The sequence below is a fragment of the Myripristis murdjan genome, chromosome 16, assembly GCF_902150065.1.
Source record: "Myripristis murdjan chromosome 16, fMyrMur1.1, whole genome shotgun sequence".
In the NCBI taxonomy this organism is placed as follows: domain Eukaryota; kingdom Metazoa; phylum Chordata; class Actinopteri; order Holocentriformes; family Holocentridae; genus Myripristis; species Myripristis murdjan.
In genome coordinates, this window is record NC_043995.1 from 19,040,272 (window position 1) to 19,061,943 (window position 21,672).

General features: G+C 40.8%; 2 protein-coding genes across 2 annotated transcripts; both read right to left on the reverse strand.

Annotated features, from left to right (window-relative positions):
• Nucleotides 1-1,805: 1,805 nt before the first annotated feature.
• nbn (nibrin) lies at nucleotides 1,806-12,439 on the reverse strand. The gene is made up of 17 exons (XM_030072586.1): nucleotides 12,284-12,439; nucleotides 11,889-12,010; nucleotides 10,190-10,317; nucleotides 9,779-9,938; nucleotides 9,591-9,694; nucleotides 9,329-9,446; nucleotides 7,741-7,931; nucleotides 7,543-7,643; nucleotides 7,311-7,443; nucleotides 6,977-7,188; nucleotides 6,626-6,794; nucleotides 5,158-5,839; nucleotides 4,927-5,016; nucleotides 3,651-3,791; nucleotides 2,811-2,924; nucleotides 2,654-2,703; nucleotides 1,806-1,904 (listed from the first exon to the last, which is right to left on the reverse strand). The coding sequence occupies exons 1-17, from the start codon at nucleotides 12,312-12,314 to the stop codon at nucleotides 1,871-1,873; spliced, it is 2,580 nt and encodes an 859-aa protein (XP_029928446.1). The 5' UTR covers nucleotides 12,315-12,439; the 3' UTR covers nucleotides 1,806-1,870.
• A 194-nt stretch (nucleotides 12,440-12,633) lies between these two features.
• Nucleotides 12,634-13,850, reverse strand: LOC115373979 (prostate-associated microseminoprotein-like). The gene is made up of 4 exons (XM_030072656.1): nucleotides 13,641-13,850; nucleotides 13,431-13,541; nucleotides 13,154-13,262; nucleotides 12,634-13,045 (listed from the first exon to the last, which is right to left on the reverse strand). The coding sequence occupies exons 1-4, from the start codon at nucleotides 13,666-13,668 to the stop codon at nucleotides 12,871-12,873; spliced, it is 423 nt and encodes a 140-aa protein (XP_029928516.1). The 5' UTR covers nucleotides 13,669-13,850; the 3' UTR covers nucleotides 12,634-12,870.
• Nucleotides 13,851-21,672: the final 7,822 nt, after the last annotated feature.

A 21,672-nucleotide genomic window follows, 5' to 3' on the forward strand; every position in this document is an offset into this window, starting at 1 on the left:
AGATGGTCCTTCCTTTAGCTGCTAACGTAGTTGGAGCCATATCCTTAAAAAAAAAAAAGAAAAAAAAAAAGGTAGAAATCGCTTAAAATTTTTTTGACCTGGTACTTTGGTTACAATGCTACTTAAAGGCTTTCTATGCAAATACCTTGACTTGCAGCCTGAATGTATTGTGTGTCAAGTTTGGATTCAACTGACCTGGCATAAGAAATGGTCATTAACTTTTGCCTTGGAAGATAGCTGCCAGATATATTATGACTATAATATGGTGTATATTAATAGTCATATTAATCTTTGAGAATCTAGAAATTCTCAATGCCACAAACAAAAATGAGTACACATTTTCTTGTCTGTGCACAGCTTATGCCACTTCATCTGAACCCAAATCCATATAGGTACACATGATGAGGTGGAGCTTAAAAATAAAACAAGAAAAGAAAAACATATTTGGAGGATACCTACCGTACTTGTCTTCAGCTTGTAGATTACCATCCATATCATGTATTTTTATATTGTTGGTGAGCCAAATCTAAGCATCTACTTTGTATTTTTTTTCAGCCTGTCATGATGCTAGACATTGAAATCTTTACATACTTTAGCTGTCTCTGCAAAGGCTAACAGGTTTAAGCTCTACCCTCCAACCACCCAGATGGCCTGTGTGTTTCTCTACAATTCCTGTGGCTGGTTACAGCTTGAGAGGAAACAGCCACTTATCTTCTCATGTGCCAGATGCCAATTAACTGTCGCAAGGAGTGATGATTGGGGACTGTACTCTGAGTCTTCTTTCCTTCTTTCTTTCTTTTTGTCATTTACTCACCGTTTACAAAGAGCATGTTCCCATATGCATAACTTGTGTGTATGACACTCATGCACAACTCATGGTTTTTGTATTGTGATGTGAAACTTAACTGATCCCTGTGCAGGGACTTTCTCTTACCGCTTGCCCCTCTCATGGGGTGATCAGAGCACCAGGTCAGATCAGTACCCCTGGAACTGGTAGGGATTCAGTGTTTTTCCCAGGGACACTTCAGTAAAGCGGATGCTTGCTGACACAGGGGTCTAAACCCCAATTTTCTGGCTGAAGGCCAATCACCCTACTCCCTATGCCACCCTGTTGCCCCAAATGGAAAAAGACTATTGTTGCTACAAAATCATGCTGAAGCCTAGGACAACTTTAAACTCATACTTAGCACTTGCTGTGGGTATAAAGGGGCAAAGTGGGCTTCAGATATCTGTACATATAAGTTTTGGCATGGTTATTACTTCTCTGGTTAGTTTGAGATCTGTGCAAGTGCCTAATGGGTTGGTTTAGTGGAGATAAGAAAGAAATGGTAACACTTGAATCCCTCTCTTCTTCCCAGGTTTACCAGTTTCTAGTACAGCTAAAACCAGGGAATGCATTTGGTTATTATTTCAAAACCATGAAATGGCTGCTTTGTGCACGTAGAGTTTGACTCCACTCTCTTGTACAATTGAAAGGGGTTTTTAATGTTTTGTATGCTGTATTTTTTATTGACAAATAAAAACTTTTAGAAAAATCTCTGAACATGAAACATATTTTCTTACATTGCTTGCTGTCAATGGATTAATTAGTGTAAAAAAAAAGAAAAAAAAAGAACATATATCTGCCACATATTCTCAACAGCAACAGCGAGAAGAGGACGATAAAACATTTGTCAGTGGTTAATGTTTCCATTCATCTGATCACAATGATTAACTCAAAACTGCATTAATTTGTATTACAACTGAAATTTATTCAATGGGAGTTCTATTAACTGGTGGTCTGGAGTCATTTTAAAGCGTGTAGATGGAGTCTGACATACTTCATGTGCCTTTAAAGTGATTTCCCTCTGCAGGACCTCAAACAGGTGTTTCATCTTCTCTTGGTCAGTTTGGTGGGTTGGTACCTAAACACACACACACACACACACACACACACGCGCACACGCGCACATGCGCACACACACACACACACACACACACACACACACACATACACACACACACACACACACACACACACACACACACACACACAATAGTTTAACTCAGGAGAGTGTGTTGAGATACGTAGGTCTGATGCTGGGCTTTTAACATTCCTGGTGGATCATTCCTCAATGTCCTTAGTGGCATTTTGAACAAACATTAAAAATAGCCCAAATTAAGTGTTATAAAAAGCGGACAGTGTTTGAACAGCTCAAACCAAACATCCTTCCTATAAAACACGTCTGGAAGCCCCGTTTAGACCTACCCAAAAAATAAAGGATTGTTTTCTTAGCAGCAGAGTCTGTTCCCTGGCTACGCATGACTGACTGAGCATGATGACTCAGTGATCAAACAGCTCAGCCTTGACATACACACACACACACTCTCACACACACACAAAATCAATCTCACACCATCTCTTTTCTGCTTAGCCAAAGAAAACACAGCAGCCTCAGCGCCAGCTTACATCACCTGTTACCCTGGCAACCGCTCATACCGCTGTGATGGAGGAATTGCTAAGTTCTGATTGGTTAAACACTCAACAAGCTATAGTGGCCCCAAATGCCCAGCTCTAATGCCCCCTGGATACATTAAACTGATGTTGGGTATTGTACCAGCACAGAACCTATAATAATAAGGGGCTACATAAAAATCAAACCCAGTTCCTCACCTGAAAAGGTCATCTCCTATACTCTCCTCATGCCTGATTTGACGCTCCTCCTGAAAGAAAAATAACACATCAATTTTGCATGAGTTTGAATGCTGGGGTAAAAACACACGAAAAGGGGGTGGGGGCGCGCGCGTGTGTGTGTGTGTGTGGTGGGTACCTCAGCTGCGTCTCTCAGCCATTCATCCAGTTCAGAGTTCTTCCCTCTGTTGTGAACCAGCAGATCAGAAGCTCCAATGATGTGGGGTGAAGCTCCTGCACCTGGCACTGGGACCTGCCACGTACACACGAGGGTATGCATATGAAAAAAAAAAAATGCAAAAGATAAATGAGGCGAACTTTCTTCTGTTGTTTTTGGTGAAGTTGGAGAGGCAGCGGCTGACCAACACAAAATGTGGCAGTGGAGTGAAAGAAAGTCAGACTTTTAGTCTCCCAACTGATAGAAATTTTAACTGTTGTCTCCAACTGGCCCAAAAGATTTATCATTAGCAATTTCAAAACAAAATTCCAAAAAAAAAAAATAATAATAATCATAATTTAGAACATGTTCTTCCTCCAAATAATCAAGGAGCTTGGTCAAATGATGTTCAACTGAACAGTTCACCCAAAATAAAATTTTAAAAAATTAACCATATCTATTGGCTCAGTATGAACTAGAGGTGGACAGACACAGTTTGTCAGTGTTCTGCAGCAAGAAATAGTTCCCTGTGAATCTCTTTACCCTCGAGGTTGTGGATTATGCAGAACATACATGTAATTGTTTTTAGAAAGAGCTGCTGCCGTTGAGTTTTTCACAAGTGCATTTTTTATGGCTTGAGCTTCACAAAACAATACCCATCCAGCCCCACTGTATTCAGGTGCGACAGACTGGAAACCTCACCAAATCACACAAAACATCTGGATGGATACAGTGCACTAGGGATCAGCTTCCCACTTATGCACTTCTATATTTTGGGTGAACTGTTCCTTTAGTGTGACATTTAGTACACGTTAGTCTGACCTTGCGGAAGCATTTGAAGTTCTTTGAGTAGCTGTTGCCCTGCCTCTGCTGTGGTTTGGCTGTGGGAGCTGCTGTCACAGTGAGAGACTTGAACTCCACCAACACCAGCTTTTTAGGAAGGTCCTCGTCGGTTTCAGACACCTGCAAAACAACACACAAGGAGCTGGACTGCTGTCTAACAGAGAGGCTATACTCTGTCAAGCTCATAATAATTTTGCATTTTGGTTAGGGCATTTATTTTGGGAGGGATAATAAGGATCAAATATGAAAACAACACATGCATATAAAGAGAGATGAGGAAAGAGAGTCTAGGGCCCCAGCTCTCATACATGGATAACGAACAGCTGCAAAGATTAGTCAAATAATCAATTAGTTGCCAAATATTAAATTAATCGCCAACTATTTTGATGATCGATTAATAGTTTTAACTCATTTTTAAGAAGAAAATTTCCAAACTCTTTGATTCTAGCTTCTTAAATATGAATATTTTCTGTTTTATTGAGTCCTCTGTGACAGCAAACTAAATATCTTTGGGTTGTGGACTACATGACAAATCTCTATCAAGGTAAAATGATCCAGCTCTACATATCTGGCTTCAGAGATCCAATTACAGTCAGATACCACATAGAAATGTGGTTCATTGTATCAGTTTCAGTCTAACCCCATATCAAGCTACCGGCTCCATTTTTTACATCTTTATTTGAAACTATATTTATATGGATAAAAACCTATGTCATTTTTTCCAGTGTTAATATTTAGTGTATATACGCTTAGCTCTTTGTGGAACTATATGAATACACCTGTATTTCTCAAACACCAAGGGCTCTCAGTGTCGTCTTCTAAAAGGCTGTCAATTTTTAATAACTGCGTCATGGGCAGCAGCCTGGTCTGGAAATTAGCTCACAAATAAGGTTGAAAAATTCCCAGTCATAATCCAGCCAACTCTGCAGCTTTGAGCTTAAGGAGCTGTTGCTGTGGTAACCAGTGAAATTTCAACCCTGTTTTAAGGAAGAGAAAATACCGGTCTTAAGTCAAATTGTCAACAAACTTATCCTGCTTGCTCGGTTACCCACATGCAGTATACAGAGACCTGGTCTTCATGCGACTGTATCCTCCACCCTAAATGCTTTGCGTCTCGAGCCCGTCTCAGACAAAAAGTTTTTAAGCTTCACATATTTCCAGCAATGGTTCATTCTTCACGCTGGTCTCTTAACAGTGCTTTTCCAAAGAGAGAAAGGAAAGGGAGTGAAACAAAGAGCCTATTGATGGGACTTACTGGGTATTCCTGTTTGACTGTGGTGGGCTTCAGAGGGGTCTCCTGCTCTCTTTTGTTTTGGCACAGATCTCCATTGAGTGGTTCTGGATCCTACAACAATACAAAGAGTGGTTTATACAATAATAGTTCAACCAATTTTAAAAGAATTAACACATTCCTGTATGCTGAGGATTTTTCTGAAAGACAAAAGTACATTAGCAAACAGTACTGACATAAAGTAGCAACCCTCACCACAAGCGCAGACATCTCCTCATCTTTAACATGTTGTGACCACGGACTTCCATCGGCTTGCAGCTCAGCCTCTGGAGGTTCAGGCATCTGATTAGTTGGTCTCTTTTCTGAAGGGTGCAGATGCTGTCTCTTGATGGAAGAGAGATCTTCTTCAACTTCTAGGCTCTGGTTTATATTGGATACTGACGGTTTTTCCATGCCCCTGTATGGCTTTTGTTTGGCTTTGCCATTCTCTTCCAAGTCAACCCGTTGTCTCTTACTTGTAGATGGAGTTTCCACAGCATCTAAGGCCTGTTTCTGTTTGGCTGAGCCACGTTCTGCTGGTTGTGTTTGCCAGCCCTGGTCGTCAGAGGTCTGGTCATCTAAATAATCCATATCCATAGACATTATGGACTCCAGCTCCTCCATCCGGATCTCTGCTTCCATCTCCTTCCTCTTTCTACCTTGTGGTCCCTGCTGGGCAAGGTGGGATTCCTTGTTTGACAGAGTCTCAGACTGTCTCGCGAACAGGTCAGCTCCTGACCCCAGCTGAGTCTGGGCCGTAGCTGCAGGAAATGTGTCTGAATGTGAGGGCTTTTGTTTGGAGGTGGGTGAGCTGGTCGATGAATATCGGTCGGTGAATGATGCTGGAACAGTCCGCTTCGGCTCTGACATATCAGCAGAGAGCTCATCCTCCAAAGGCCTTGATGACATGGTGGTAGCAGAAGGAGAGATGGGTTAGAGAGACTCTCAACCAAAGCCTATAGACATAGAAAGCCAAGCCACAGCCAGTAAAGGATAGGTTTGGGTTTTCTGAAGTCCATTCCCTTGATTCAAGTCACAGGCAATGGACCATTTTCACCTTGATCCGGCCAAACTTCCAATTGTATGGCGGAGGGATACCTCCACGTAAGCTCCAATTAGGCTTGGTGGCTTGTTGTTGAGGAAGTTATCCTAACAAAGAGGGAATTTAGCAACAGTGACCAACAACCACTCAGTTTTGTAAAGCGAACCTTTTGTAGCACCATATCATATTTTCCTGCAGAGTATAGTGGGTTTTTGCACTGAAGATGGTCGACAGGTTTTGGCCTCATAGACTTAAATTGAGCTGCACTGCACTGAATGGATCAAGGCAAAAATTTTACTTGCTCAACATTGTCTGTGGCTGGAATAAAGGGAATAGAAAAAAAAAAAAATTGCCCTCAAGCTGACATGAAATTATTGGTTGTAAAATTATGGCAATTTCAGAAGATTTCCACTTGCACTGAGCCTATGTGATGTTGACTGGTTCATCACCACAGGGGGGAAAAAAATCTTCAGTACTTCCAGATTTCATTCGTATGAGCACATAGAAATGTGCATCTGCTCATTTTAAAATTATTATAAATTAGAGGGGTGATTTTATGGAAAAGTCCAGTTGACCACGGGTCATTATACTCTTTTCTAAAGTTCCATTATATCCTTTAAGAACTCAAGTGTAGATATTTACCTTTTTTTGTTAACTGGTTGAAAAAAACTAGTGAGAGTGGACTGTTTCTGTGGGGAAGCCTGTGCAGGGACTTTTGGTTTCTGAGGGGACTGCCTCTGTGGGAAGGTCCTCATGCCACCATTAACCTCAGGACGGGATGGCTTGGAAGAGGCATAAGTATTCCTTCCACCTGGAATTGCAAACACACTGATTTTAATGTATAAATTTGCCATGATTCTTGCCCGAAGGAGTCATAGCTCCTGTAAATCTTCAATAATCGACAGTTCTACCTGTAAATGCTAGGTCACCCCGAGGTACATTTAAAAGACAGTTGAGTGTAATGAATGCATCCTGATACATTGTACTGTATACCTTGTATTTTTGACTCAGGTTTCTTCCACTCTGAGCCTGTTTTCTCTACAGCGCTGACTGATAATCTCACTGTATCAGTGACACTGCTTGTGGTATCCATCTCCTGAACTAAGGATTTGGGCTGGCCGAGTTGACTGGTGTTCCGGTTTTGGCTCTTCTCGGGAGTCTCACCTACTGTTGTCACACCCATTACCTCACTCTGTGTCTCCATCCTGACATGGAAAAAATGACACATATCAAGACACACTTCTTGGAAAAGGAACAGGTGTCACAAAGACTCCACAACTGTGAATGCAACATCAGATGGATTGTGTCTGTGTGCATGCATCTGTACCGTTGTGATGTCTCTGTGTTGACTACATAAGCTGTGATGTTTTGAGATGCTGCCGGCAGAACAGTCTCGTCCACCGTGGCATTCTGTGAAAGTGTAGCACTTGGAATTCTGGGTTTCATTTTTTGTACTGACTCTGCAAAAACGAAGAAAAACAAAAAACAAATTAATACAAATTAATAATAATAAAAAAAGAACACAACAACCATGGCTGTAATTTGTCAGCGTCACCCACCTGTATCTGTTACTAGACTGGATGGATTGCAATGTTTGTCACAGGACGCATAGATGGCAGCCAATCCAATTTCAGACTCTGTGATGAGTCGAAGGCCTTTTCTGTGTCAGTGGGAAGAATATATTACATGGGTTACTAACTTATCATGGTAAACTCTTAGAACCGCTTTTCTACAGAAGAGCAAGTGTTTCTGCATACTCTTGTACTATCTTCTTCACAGAGTTTGCCCACTCTGTGGTGGAGGAGGGGAGCAGTGTTTGGGTGTTGCCCGTTGCTATGTCAACCACGCAGCTTTGTGGAGACTGAAGTAGGCCCTGGGGCTGCGAGCCCTCCTCCAGCAGCTGGCTCCTGCCACCTCCAAAACTCACTGCTGCACTCAGGCGTTTTAGCTGCCAACAAGAAAGGAGCACAATTACACAACCATAAAATGTGTGTGCACAGTAGGTCAGAAAGATAGAGACAGAGAGAAAGAGACAGGGAGGGCTACAGAAAGACAGTGTGTCTGCTGACAACATAATTCTTACATGAATTTGCCCTCATTTAGTTGTGTCCTAGTTCAAGCTGAGGGCTCACCCTCTGAGACAGATGATGATCAGGGGGCAATCACAGGGTCCTAAGCCCTAATGAAAGGCTCAAGACTGTAAGTGATTCATGAATATTTCAACTATTATGAAAGCATGCGATGAAAGGAATATTCTATAATGCTGCTTTGTGTGGCACAGTAAAGACTACTTTGTTGTACTTGTCCCTGCAAACCAACAAGAAAAATGCAGAGGGATTCTTCTCCACAACGTGACAAGTATATGGTGGAGAAACATGACCGGCATATTCTATTTCTAGTGCTTCTTTGAAAGTACGCCCAAAACCTAAATATCTATAGTCAAGCAATTTGTCCAAGAACTTCCACAGTTTTTTATAACCTGCATTTTTAACCAGTCTTGCACATCAATGCAAGCCTGTAAAATTACAAAGGAAGTCTAAGGGGTTTTACAAAACATTTCCTAACTTCTTAAGTCTAGTAAACAATTAACCAAAGGACTAAAGGTATGTAGATTTATTTATGCATCTTTTCATGAGGAATACCTCAGACTAGCTTTCTTTGCTGATGATTTACTCCGACACCAAAGAGCAAATGAAAATATGAAGGGACACCTTAAAACAGTAGCCATTGTCTCATATGGTGGACAAGGTATTGTTTACTTATTGTTCACAGTTGTGTAATTGAGTTTTAATTGTGGGAACAGGAGCACCCATTGAGAGATGTTACAGAAAAAAACAAGCACATTTGAAGTCCTGGGTCTCGCTGAGCCTCCCAGCGCGGTCTGCTGCAGGGATGGGCAAAGATGGAGGACTGAGAGTATTAAGGTTTTCACTCCAACCAAACACAACAGCAGGTGAATCCACAGATGTGCACATCTTCAATCAGAGAGGAAGCACGACATCGTCTCTGATCTGCTGTCTGACAGCTGACGACCAGATGATGATTCTGATTACGATGTGATCATCCGACTCGCCATCATTTCCTGAACTCATGATTGAATAATAAACAGGCTGATAATGATGACTATGACAAGGGTTTATTTCTTCATTCTGAAACAGACGGCCTCTAATCCTGAAAATTATTTTCTCATCAAATTCACACATTTATCATGAGTGGCCCAATTTGTAATCATAAATCAGGAGCTTCACAAACAATAACAACATAACAATATCTCCTATAAATAAAACTCAAGCCATTACCCATTATTTTAAAAAAGCACAACAGTGAGAAGAAGAGCAAACAAACCTGCTTGGCACTGAGGAAGAGGAAGGTTTTCCCTGCAAAGAGACGTTTGCGTGCTGGAATTGCTCCAAGGTCCACTTCCTCCCTATTTAAGCTGGGCTCATCGATCACTGGGATGAAACTTAAAACATTGAACAGCAGAGATGAGACATGCTGTATATGGCTGAGTGCATCATCTCATGTTCACTTAAGCCCCAGTGGGAATGTGTGTGTGTGTGTGTGTGTGTGTGTGTGTGTGTGTGTATGAGGAGGGGTTGTACTCTACCTGTCAGCTTTAGGAAGGGGTAATTTCTGCTGAAGGGCTCGACTGAGCTCTGTGAAGAACTCCGGTTTCACAATGGGACGGCAGCACAGTAGGGCACAAATAGTCTAATTGAGAAATAATAATCAAATTAACACCGATTCAGGGATATAAACACGAATGCTAATAAGGATACACTGTCCAGTCCTGACCTTTATGGTGACTTTCACAGAAGGCATGACCAGGTGAGTGCAGTCCTGAGTCCAGTTGTTGACCAACTTGCCGCCCAAAGGCAACAGAGCTTGAGAGAGCGATGCCTTGCCATCATTGTCCAAACATGACGAACACACCACTATCTTCTCACAATCCACTCTGCAGCCGAGAGAGGAGGAGACGCATAATGTGGACGACTGTTTAATGACATTCATAATAACTCATTGAATATTTTCTGAGTTCAATTTTTATTGTTTTTATTGTAAATTGGTGCAAGTTTAAGGTGCGAGAGGCTCAAACTCGTGAGGCTGCAAACACACAGAATGCCTCCCAGTATACAGTGATTTTCAGGCATTCAAAAATCAAGTTCTTTAAGTAAAACAAGAATACGTCTTGTGTCAGTTACATACCTGAATTTGCTTTGGAAAACCCCAAATGTGACATTGTCCCCTGCCTGCAAGTTTTTTGTTTCGTTCTCTGACAAACGCTGGCCGTTGACAAATGTGCCGTACTTGGAGCTGTCCTTCAGAGTCAAGGCCTAGGAGGAGTAATCACACCAGGAATTTGTCAGTCCAACCAACAAACAAACAAACAAACAAACCACACCTCATCTTGTTCAGTGCTTCATAATGATGATACTATGATAATAGCTAGAGGTAAGAAAATCAAATAAACCTTAATTAACCATTAGATAGGAGAGCAACCCTGGTGCTTTTTGTCCAGTGGCAACCAAGAATAGGCAGAGATGAAACAAAATATGTTCTGCATTAAATTTGGGTGTTAAAAATACAAAATAACTTTTAGAACCATATCAGATGTGCCAAATTTTTTAAACCAAAACATTACACCGTTATTCATGTGCATATGGTAAAAAATGATGTGGATAATAATAATAACATAATAAAAATTGGGTCCTCAGCAGAAATGAACTCTACAAAACATAATGAACATGAACAAAAGGAAAAATCTAAATATGACTGGCCAAGGTTTTAAATATGCAACAAATTAATAACACTATGACTTATGTAAACCCTACGTTACTTCAGAAAATGAAGTCAAAAGAAAGTGGAAGCTTTAGGGGTTACAAATCAACGTATTTATTTTCATATTTATTCATTTAAAGAATGTGCTCTGACCTCACATGACAGATCTAATCAAAAACGTCATGGGCCATAAAGGACAGTGAGCTGAGTCAGATGAAATTATATTTCCATGGCTGGAGCTCATGTCCGAATGTTGGATAATGACTGATCATGTGGTAGTCCAGGTCCCTGGAGCTGAAATATGTGGATCAGCAGTAATATTTACTGTAGCCATATCAAAGGAGGGCATTTAGATAGATAAACAGACAGCCGACAAAGGCATAAACCCCCAACTGCCCAAAGACATTTAAACATATGCTATTAAAATGACATTGGCGGTATATCACTGGACAGTGTTCAAATATTTTTCCAGCTTGCTCTGTTTATTTTGCTGTTTCATTCGCTCCAGAGCTCAATTTCAATTAACACTGAAACTATAAAAGCTTTGAGCAGCATACTGATAACACTGAATACGAGAGTGATTACAGTTGGGTCAAGTACTGTGGTTCCCGTTAGTGTCCATCTTCAGAAAGCCTGGTGCAATAGCGCCATCTTGTGTACTGGAGTAACATCACAAATACATCTTTTTCAAGTGTATTCGCTACTCTCATGTAGTACTATGTAGCGCTGTACCGCATTACACTGCATTACACTGGTGGACAAATTAATGTGCCAACATGTTCATCACAGTGACCTTCATAACAATTACAATTTTGAAAAATATTGCTTTATAATTTTTAATATTAATAATTTTGAATATGTCCTGGTTTCTGAGCTCATTTTGTTAGAGATCTTAAGTAGTTATTTGCCATTTATACTTAATTTGGATAACAGAACTGTTATGTTATGTGTATCACAGTAGCTCAACATCATTAATTCATTACAACATGACTCTAGTAAAACAGTGACGGCATGACAACACTGACATATCCACTGATTAGACTGTGTTTCTAACAGGACCTCCAGTGTACCAGGTCCATAAAGCAGATAAAGCCGTGTTTGGAGCGTCAGCCTCGGCCGGCCTCACCTGCTCGGTGGCGCTCAGCTGGCCGTGGGCCCTGCTGATGGACTGGTCGTTGGGCAGCAGGATGTCGCAGCTCTTGCGGCCCACCACGTACTCCCTCCCGGGTAGGAGGTAGTGAGGCTCCCCTGAGGGCGACAGGAGGCCAATTACGTACCTGCTGATGGAGCCTCTCTGAGCTGCTCACACACACATTATTCACGATGCTGTGTTTTCAAATAAATGATGTTTCACTGCTGGCGCTGTGTTGTCTGGTGGACTCAACTGCCAGTGTTTCTGTTAATATTATCAACATTTCTGCACGTGCACATAACTGTATTTACAAGTTTGCTAGCTGAGACACGGGGCTAACTTTAGCTCACTCTGGAGCCATTTGAGTTTAAATCACGATTTAAATTTACCTCCGGTGTCCAGGGGTTTCAGGATCCACATGTTAATGTGCTTTGGGTGGACCACTTGTTCATTTAAAACACAAGGATGTCAAACAAAACTTCACATTTCCTGATTTTAACTTCTTGACGCCAACTATCAACAAGGTAACTAACGTCGCGCCAACGCGTGACGTCAAAAGCCTGCGACACCGCCTTTTCAAAGTAAAGTTAACATGCTGTCTTCAACAACATCGCTCATCTTCATTAATAATTGTCTATGCTCTGCTTAATTTCTTTGTGTTTGTTCTGATAGTGGCTAATTCGATTGATCATATTAATTCAACAGTCTTGAATTACAAACTTGATAAACACAGAAAAAAGAGGGATAACTTTTTATTTATCCTTTAAACACAGATGCACAAGAGTGCCCAGACAGTAAAAGAGCTCAGTCATGACAATAAAGCACAAAATTATAAATGCATTATAAACTATAAATGCAACCAGATCTATAGTCGTTGTTTATGCCGTAGTTAAAATCCTCATAACTTATTATTATTTCCTTGTCTTATTGAATACACCATCAACACGGTTCATGTGCTGCCACCCTGTGCCTCAGCTCAGAATAAAGGGTCGTTGTCAGATTTCCATGGCTGGCCTGCAGCTGGCCTGAGGCGGCCCCGCCCCCACAGACAGGGCAGCTTGTGATTGGCTCTCATCACCGCCACGCTGCTGCAGGAGTCTGGTTTCCGGATGATCTCACACCAGTCTGGATAGTCCACAGGCTGAGAGCCACTGTGGGAAGGATCAGAGTTCAGCCACTTTAAACATGTCACATCATCATAATAATAATCTGAGTACTTTTTTTTTTTTTTTTTTTTTAAAGCAGGCCACCAAACTCACTAGTCGCAGCATCCGACTCCAAACGGCTCCATGCACACACACTGATAACAGTCCTTGGTGATCCAGCTCTCGCCTATTCCATACACCTGCCCCATGTACTCACAGGTGCCTGACAGAGCAAAACAAAACAAAACACAAAACAACAAAACAAAACAAGACAAAGCAAACAAATCAATCAAAATCACTCTGGCATGCACATTCAATCTTGCAGGACTGGTGCACCCACACATAATATGCACACACACACACACACACATATACACACACTGTAGCCAACCTTTGGTGTTGAAGTAGCACTCCCCGCTGTTGTAGACACATAGGCATGGCATGCTGGCATTCAGGATCAAGATTAGAGCCAGCAGCACTATCCTCGCTGTGATCGCCATGTCTGAAATATCATAATGCACAGGTGGAGGGCTCACCATAACGTCAGACAAAAACACCGTGATCAGAGAGAAATCTGGAGAGACTGCTGGCTCAGTCTTACCTTGAGTGAACTTTCCACTGTTACTCATATAAAACTGTCTCTTGCTTTATATTCAATAGTGTATGTACGGAATATAAAGCAACAACGATGTGATTGTGCTTGATTCTTCTCCTCTGATTCTTCTGGCTTTCATTCAGTCTCTCGTTTAATGTTCTCGCCTCTCTGTTCCCTCTGGTTCTCTTCTGGTTCTCCTGTTTCTCCTGTGCGGGTTCCCTCTTGGACTGATGGGTTTCTCCCCCTGTGGTCTCAGATATTTATACCGCATCGTCTTTATCACTGCACTCATTTGTATTTTCTTCGTTTCTCTTTGCCCAATCCCCTCTCGGTGATTGTCCTTATACATCCGCACGCACACAGACACACACACACAGACACACACACACACACACACACACACACACACACACACACACACACACACACACATACACACACACACAAACATATGCACAGGCATTATTATTATAATCTTCGTCATCCCCCTTGTGCCCCTAGAGTCTACAGTGTGCACTCATTCAGATAACATTTGTCTCAGGAGCTTCTGTTTGACCCTATCAGCAGATCGCACTGGTGACACCATCCACAGGCCATCAGCCTTTTGTCCTACAGTGCTGAAGGTGTGTGTGTGTGTGTGTGTGTGTGTGTGTGTGTGTGTGTACATGTGCTTGCCCAGATACACATTTACACGTATTCAAATGAGACATTCAGCACAATCATTGTTGAAGCTCATTTGCAAAAGGGCATGGTTTCTGCTTTTGTTCTTGCATATATGTGTGTGTGTGTGTGTGTGTGTGTGTGTGTGTGTGTGTGTGTGTGTGTGTGTGAGTGTGTGTGTGTTTGTGCGTGCGTGTGTGACATTAGATCTATGGCATGAAAACGGAGGCCCTAAGGATGTTGCTGAAATTGCTGATGCTGTTGAGGACGGCTTTCCCTCACAATAATCGCCTAATGACGGAAGTGCATTTAATTTACTGATGCGCATCAGTTGCCTAACTAGATTTCATTACCATTCCTAATGAATTGTCATGTAAAATTTAGGATCCTCAGTGTGGCATTTGCTCTATTTCAGTGAACATTAGTTTATGTCAACTATCTGCTCAAACGTGCCGTGCATTTGTTTTATTGTTGTCTTTTCTGTCCGTTTCTTTTAGCATCTTCTTGGCTATGTTTGTTGTCTTTTGTCCTCTGACTGTATTGTCTTCCATTCAGTGGAAATGTGTTTGAATAAGCCACCCTGAGTCGTCTGATAACACACACACTCACACCTGTGCATCCCCACACTCACCCCACCCCACACACAGACACAAAGACAGGGCCACACACTTTAACCCAAACCCTGGACTGCGTGTTACAGTAAATCATGTGAGATAGCTTCTTTGTGCATAACCTGTCAGTCCAGTTCACCAACTCTACCTTAACTTGCTGTTGTTCACAATGTGGGTTAGCAAAGCAAGCAAAGGACAATCCCTTCATCTTTTCATATTTAAATGTCATTCCAAAATAAGGGTTAACAGATACGTTATATTATGTCACCTTGTGGTTGACTGCGTTTCATCGCATGTTTAATAATCCAACCCATTAACTAATCTACACACTTAGAAAACAGATTATTTCTCACATTAGATACCACTGATTTTCCTGTCAGTGCCCACAAGCTTGCATGCCATGAAGATTTGACATATCGGCCTTCTTTAGGGACACGGGCTATTATATAACAAAAATGTCCCCATGAACAAGTAATTGACAGGGAGCAAGGAAGCCTAATTAGGAAAAGTCCAAAAGCATGTTCTTTCAACGTATGACAAAGATCAATTAATTAAAGAACGAAAATAGTCTGCTGCAAAGTATCTGAAGCATATAGCTGACAGTATGTGACGCAGTGGGGCATGAATCAGGGATGTGGAGAGGGTTATGAGTCACTGGAGAGGAGGGCAGCACGCCATGAAATGCACTTTATTCAAATCCTGCATAGATTTAAGAGCTTGCTCTCCTCTGTGGCTTCATACCGAAAACAGGAGAGGGGAAAAAAGGTGGGTCAAGAGAGCCCAAAGCTAGAAAATGGGAAGATGCTTCTCATTATCAATAGAATTTAGATGGTAATGTGCTGGACTGGGAGAGTGAGACGACGGCCTTGGGCTTTTTCGGCCGAGGACTCCAGTGCTCATGTTCTCTGACGACACACCAGTAGCACTACATTTTTCTGTCATGGAGCAGAATGAATAAAGTAACCCCATAGTGGTAAAACATGGTGATTCACTGGGTTGTCTTGTTGGCTGAGCTCTATGTGGGCATACAGGTAATGCAAATAGGCTGTGTGCATATGTGTGTGTGTGTGTGTGTGTGTGTGTGTGTGTGTGAGAGAGAGAGAGAGAGAGAGAAAGAGAGAGAGAGTTTAGAAAAAAAACAGAGAGCATGTAAAGGTAAAAAAAAAAAAAATCGATAAATATAATCATATTTCTTATTCACCTCATGAAGAGACTATTAAGATTCCCATAAACAAAACATGCTAATGTATGTGCCATTTGCAACATTTTTTATACAAGTAAAAAAGCTGCCATACTACTCAGACTACATTCTTTGTTTTTTTTTTTTTTTTTTTTTTTTTTTTTTAATCTTCACAGGGAAACATGCAGGTCTAGTGAATACCACAGTAATTATAGTAACAACTTGCTGGCAAGTTTACAGTCCAAGAAAACAAAATGATTTGCTCAATATTGTGGCCCGGTGGATCTTTTTTTTTTTCCTCCAGATGAAGAGAGAACAGGTGGATCAGACGACAATGAGCCAGACTCTGTAGGAATATGTCTGATATTTAGTTGACTTGATACAGCAGGAGAACAACCGAATATCAAACATATCACACAGCCTCTAGCCAGTCACGGCCCCGGTGGATGGCAGCAGCCTGTGGCAGAAAATAGAGTAAAGAGTCAGAGTAAACATACTATTGAAAACAGCAATACGAGAACACATTTGCACATATTTGTCTCAAAGAAAAACCTGCAGAGCACACAAAGGAAAACGGGGACATTTTCTGGAGGCATTACAGGAAAGGCCCAGAGAAAGGGAGTCATCTCATCGCTGTGCCCACCTGAGGACATGTGGGTCGTGTCCAGAACAGTGAACAGATGGACAAAGAAACGTGTAGCTCCACAGTATACAACAAGGCAATAGGTGACACTGATGCTATTTGATAGCACCTATCAGTATGCATTTTTGCTACAGGGAACATGACGTGGATGGGAAACAGCAAAGCAGATGGAGAGAAGCCAGACAAGGAAGACATGCAGGAGAATTTAATAAGTGCAACATGGTATCCAAATAGAAATAGGATACTTACCAGTTGCCTCCATCTGCACACAACGTCCCTCTGTTCTTCTGGTAAACTCAAATATCAACTATATCTCAACTTCAAATATAACTATAATGTTGTTCAAGTAAAAAAAAAAAAAAAAAAATCGTAGTTTGAGTGGTGTGTGCAATGTGTGTGATTTACTTTGTGTCATGTAGTAAAGTGTGAAGAAAAAAATGTTAATGGCTTAAAGTGTTAAGTGTGTGTGTCTTTGTGTGTGTGTGTGTGTGTGTGTGTATGAGAGAGTGCAAAGCCTGGTGTGTATGAGTGTGACCTCTGTGTATGAGGCTGTGAGCAAGTCCCCAGTGGGACAGCATTTATATACATCCCTGTGAGTTTGGGGGTACCACCTACACTCACTTTTTCAGTGACACACACACACACACACACACACACACACACTCACTCACGGTACCCCATGTAATTAGAGGCATATTGATCAACTGCTTTGGCCTGCAGCCTTCCTCCCTACATTAGTCCAATCAATAGATGTGATGTTCATTCTGCCATGAGCTCCCTCACACCCACACACACATGATCAGGGTCAAAAAACTCTCGGTTATTGCTTATACTATATATGCCTATATGTATACTATACTTGCATGTGTGTGTTTTTAACTTTTAAAAGGTGCTAAAATAAATAAATTATGATTTTTTTTTATAATATGGAGGATAAACTTGAACATACATGAGTGTCACTTTCATAAGTCACTTGTTGTTTCCTGTTTCTAGTAATTATTTTAATAATAGAAATATATTTAAATCTCTAGCCTGTATCAAATGATTGGCTTCACTCAGGGATTAGCCATGATGCAAAACAGTTATATGGGTTAACTTTTAATTAATATTCAATTCAAATTGTTATAAACATACTTAATTATGTTTATCAGCAACCCAAATGTAGCTGTACATTACTTAAAAAAAACAAACATTTTATTATGTGTGTGCTACATGCCTATCATTAACACTGTCTCACAAGATGCATGTGAATAAAACTAATTTCGGTCTGCTTTATATCAGATGGAGCACATCAGGGTAGTATCAAGATACACTCGGTAGTCAAGGTGACCTCTGGTTGTCAAGGTGACCTGTGGTCATGATATCATAATCCCTGCACATTCTGCAGATGGGAGTGTGGGACTCTAACATGTGTTAGCTTCACATCATCTGTCAGATATGACGATTAACAAAAGCTAGTTCTTTGAGTAACTCTGGATTTTTTTTTATGCAAAAATTTTAAAAAAATATTACTTTATCTTGCAAATGAGAAGCATATTGCTGAACGAGAATTTGCTTCATGAAGTACTTGAATCTTCCAGAAATATCACCATCATGCAATATTTTTTCATTTAATCACATCATCAGCAGGAGACAGACAGCCTCAGATACCATTTTCATTAAAATCAAAGAAAAAAGAGATTACTACAGGATTTATTTTAAATCTTAGGACACATTAAATTATGCTGTTTGTTATGTGACCATGAGCACACGTTCATGACATCAGTCAGACGATGAGCGTGATTGACCGTGCCTCTCCCCGCCGCCCCCTGTGCGCTCTCCTGTACGATGCTGCGCGACCTTGTGAGCTCACTAGGGCGGAATGACAGCCCCCTGATTGCCCGGGCCTAATTGTGAGCCTGGGGGGAGTTCTGCAATCTGCAAAGTCCAACAGATGGAGGGCGAGTGTGGGGCAGAGAGGGAGAGGAAAGGCTAATAAAGAAAAAAGAGGGGAAAAGAGTATAACTTTTAAATTCTTTGCATGCCCAAACAATGTTTACATGCAGTCTAATGCAGTGTGTGTGGGGGTTTTCCCCCACATGTTAAAAGTTAATCCAATCCAGTCATCAAAGCAGCTTTGAATGCATCAGAGATCTAGTTGCCAGCTGCCTGTAAGCATGTGCAACGTGTGGATTCATCCAGTTCTTAGGACTTTGACATATCCATCACTTTTACTTATCATTCTCAAATTCAATGGCTTGTCAGAGTGCAGCATCAGATAAATTGTGATGTACAGCTTGTAATCCGTCTCCACAAGCAGTTAAAATGCCATCAACTTATTTATGTGTGGTTTATTTGATAGGGACCACTACAATGTACACAGACAAACTAAAAACAGATATACAATTCAAGTATCATAGTGTTTGTAGCCGATGCTAATATGCAACACCGGTCCCTAGTAGGGCTTTTGTAAAAATAATACATTAAAGAAAGAAGAATAGCAGGCAACCCGATTGCAGTAAAATACAATAAAACACACATTTAGCAGTAATACAACTACAGAAAACTATAAAAGGACATAGTTGTAAACTGCCCAAAAGAAACACAGCACCACAAGTACGGCTATATGGCTAATGATTGTTTATCTTAGTGTCTTTCTATATGCAGTTCAAAAATAGAATCACACATATTCAAAAAACTCAGGTACAAAATTTTATTACAGATTTGCATTACATACTTTACTTGCATTTACATACTTGATTTGTACAGCACATCTCATATCAGAGAGCAATACAACATGTTTTACAGCAGAAAACAACACACGCAACCAGAGGCAGGAGGAGAAAGAATGTAAAGAACAGCATAGCGACATAAAATTAGGTTTTAATGCAGGGCTGCGATTGGACAGCATATATACTGCAGGACCTGAGCTTAACTAGGCTAACTGAGTGGGGCTTATAGGCAGTGACAGAGGCAGGCTTTGGGCTCTCTGATTGGTCAATGCTGGTGATGTGTACGCACACACACATTCAGAAGTGTGTGCATACGGGTGTAGACACACATCGCACACACTCATGTACAAACACACACCCTGAGGGAGGGTCACTAAGAAGAAGAGCCACAGACAAGGTTAACAACGATTATTCAATACCTATCTGTGTGCTTCCGCGTTCGAGGGAGAGAAGTTATCTAACAGAGAGAAGAACTCCACATAAAATAAAGGGCAACCTGGATGAAGCTTTAAACTGCAGCAAAGAAAAAGAAGCAGAATATATACAATGTGTAAGTTTAACTGTTGAAACACAATAAAGATAATTTAATTCAAGTGAATGCAAAATTTTATGGATAGGATGAGTTCTATTTTGCCACCTCGCAGCCTGTTTCTGACCGTACAAATAAGACCTAAAGAGGAAAAAGCTTCCCCTCTTTCTGTGTCTCTCTCTATCTCTCTCTCTCTCACACACACATAAGCACACACACATTAATTATTACCTTAGCAACCAGGATACAGGTTAGTGGGTTTAACATTTCAAAATACAGCATCTGTCACACACCCTGCCTACTGTTTGTTTTCTGCACTGTGCATACTGATCATGTTGGCTGTCATCCTGTAAGAATAGGATATTTAAAAACTGTGAAACACAGAGAGACTGTTTACTTAGCTCCAAATGTGTGGGTATGTGTGTGTGTGTGTGTGTGTGTGTGTGTGTGTGTGTGTGTGTGTGTGTGTGTGTGTGTGCACTATTGTTATCTTTTGCACACAGCAACCATAGGTTCCTGTCAGGGCCGCGATTATTACAGCTAACGAAAACTAAAGTAAAAACTAAAACAAGGTGTGAAAATTTTTAGTTAATTAAAATAAAAATAAACAATATTGTGTACTTGCAAAGCTAACTAAAATAAAATAAAAATATACCGAAAATGCATTTAGTTAAAGTCTTTGTTAATTTGGTCAAATCTATCAACACAACAAGCATGAGGAGGCATCGGTGCATACTGTATGTTTATTGAGACTGGGACGTCGACATGACTGGGAGTCAACTGCCCTCACAAAGTGATTGTATTTTAATATCTATTCTGAATTTCTTCAATCTTGCCCCGGACAAACAATCCCATTATTATTACAAAGAAATAAAAAACTAAACTAACTAAATCGAAACATTTTTAAACAATAAAAACTAAATCGAAACAAGCAAACCCACTCTGGAAGTTGACTGAAACTGAAGTGAAAACGAAATAAAAAATGAAAAATACAAAACAATAATGACGCTGGTCAGGGCAAAAGCCATGTGATTCCTGGGTGGAGCACTAGCTCTGGTCCAGGGGCGTTAGCTGCCTGTTCAGCTCTCTGCACCAACTAACACCTCGACCAGAACGACGGCTGCCAACCAGTGGTGGACAAAGAGCACAACCCCATTAAGTCAAAGTATAAATAGTACTGGCCAAATAATACTCCACTACAAGTCAAAGTCGCTCAATCAAATTTTTACCTGACTTTTTAAAAGTACTTAAGGATTCAAAAGTACATTTTCTTTTTAATATCTATGTGTTTTCACAATGCATTTGCAGAACCTCGTCCCTCTCTGAAAGCACCTAATGACTCGCTGGTGGAACCGCTCTGCTACACAAACGTAACTATCACCGCCGGGTTAGTCATTTGCACTTTGCTAACAAAATGGATTTGTTTTACTTTGAAAGCGAGTTGAGAGCAGGTACTGTGATTGTTTCTTCTCCTGTAAGGAACTAAGCTTGTGGAAGAAATAAAAAATCAGCAGCTGACTTCAAAGCAATGATTAAAAAATTAGTAATGACAACTTTCGTGGAAATGTAGAGTCCAAAGTACAATATTTGCCTTTGAAATGAAGTGGAGTAAAAGTCATAAGTTACCAAAAAAAAAAAAAAAAAAAAAACTTAGTAAAGTACAGATACTCGAGAAATGTACTAAGGTACAGCACTCAAGTAAAA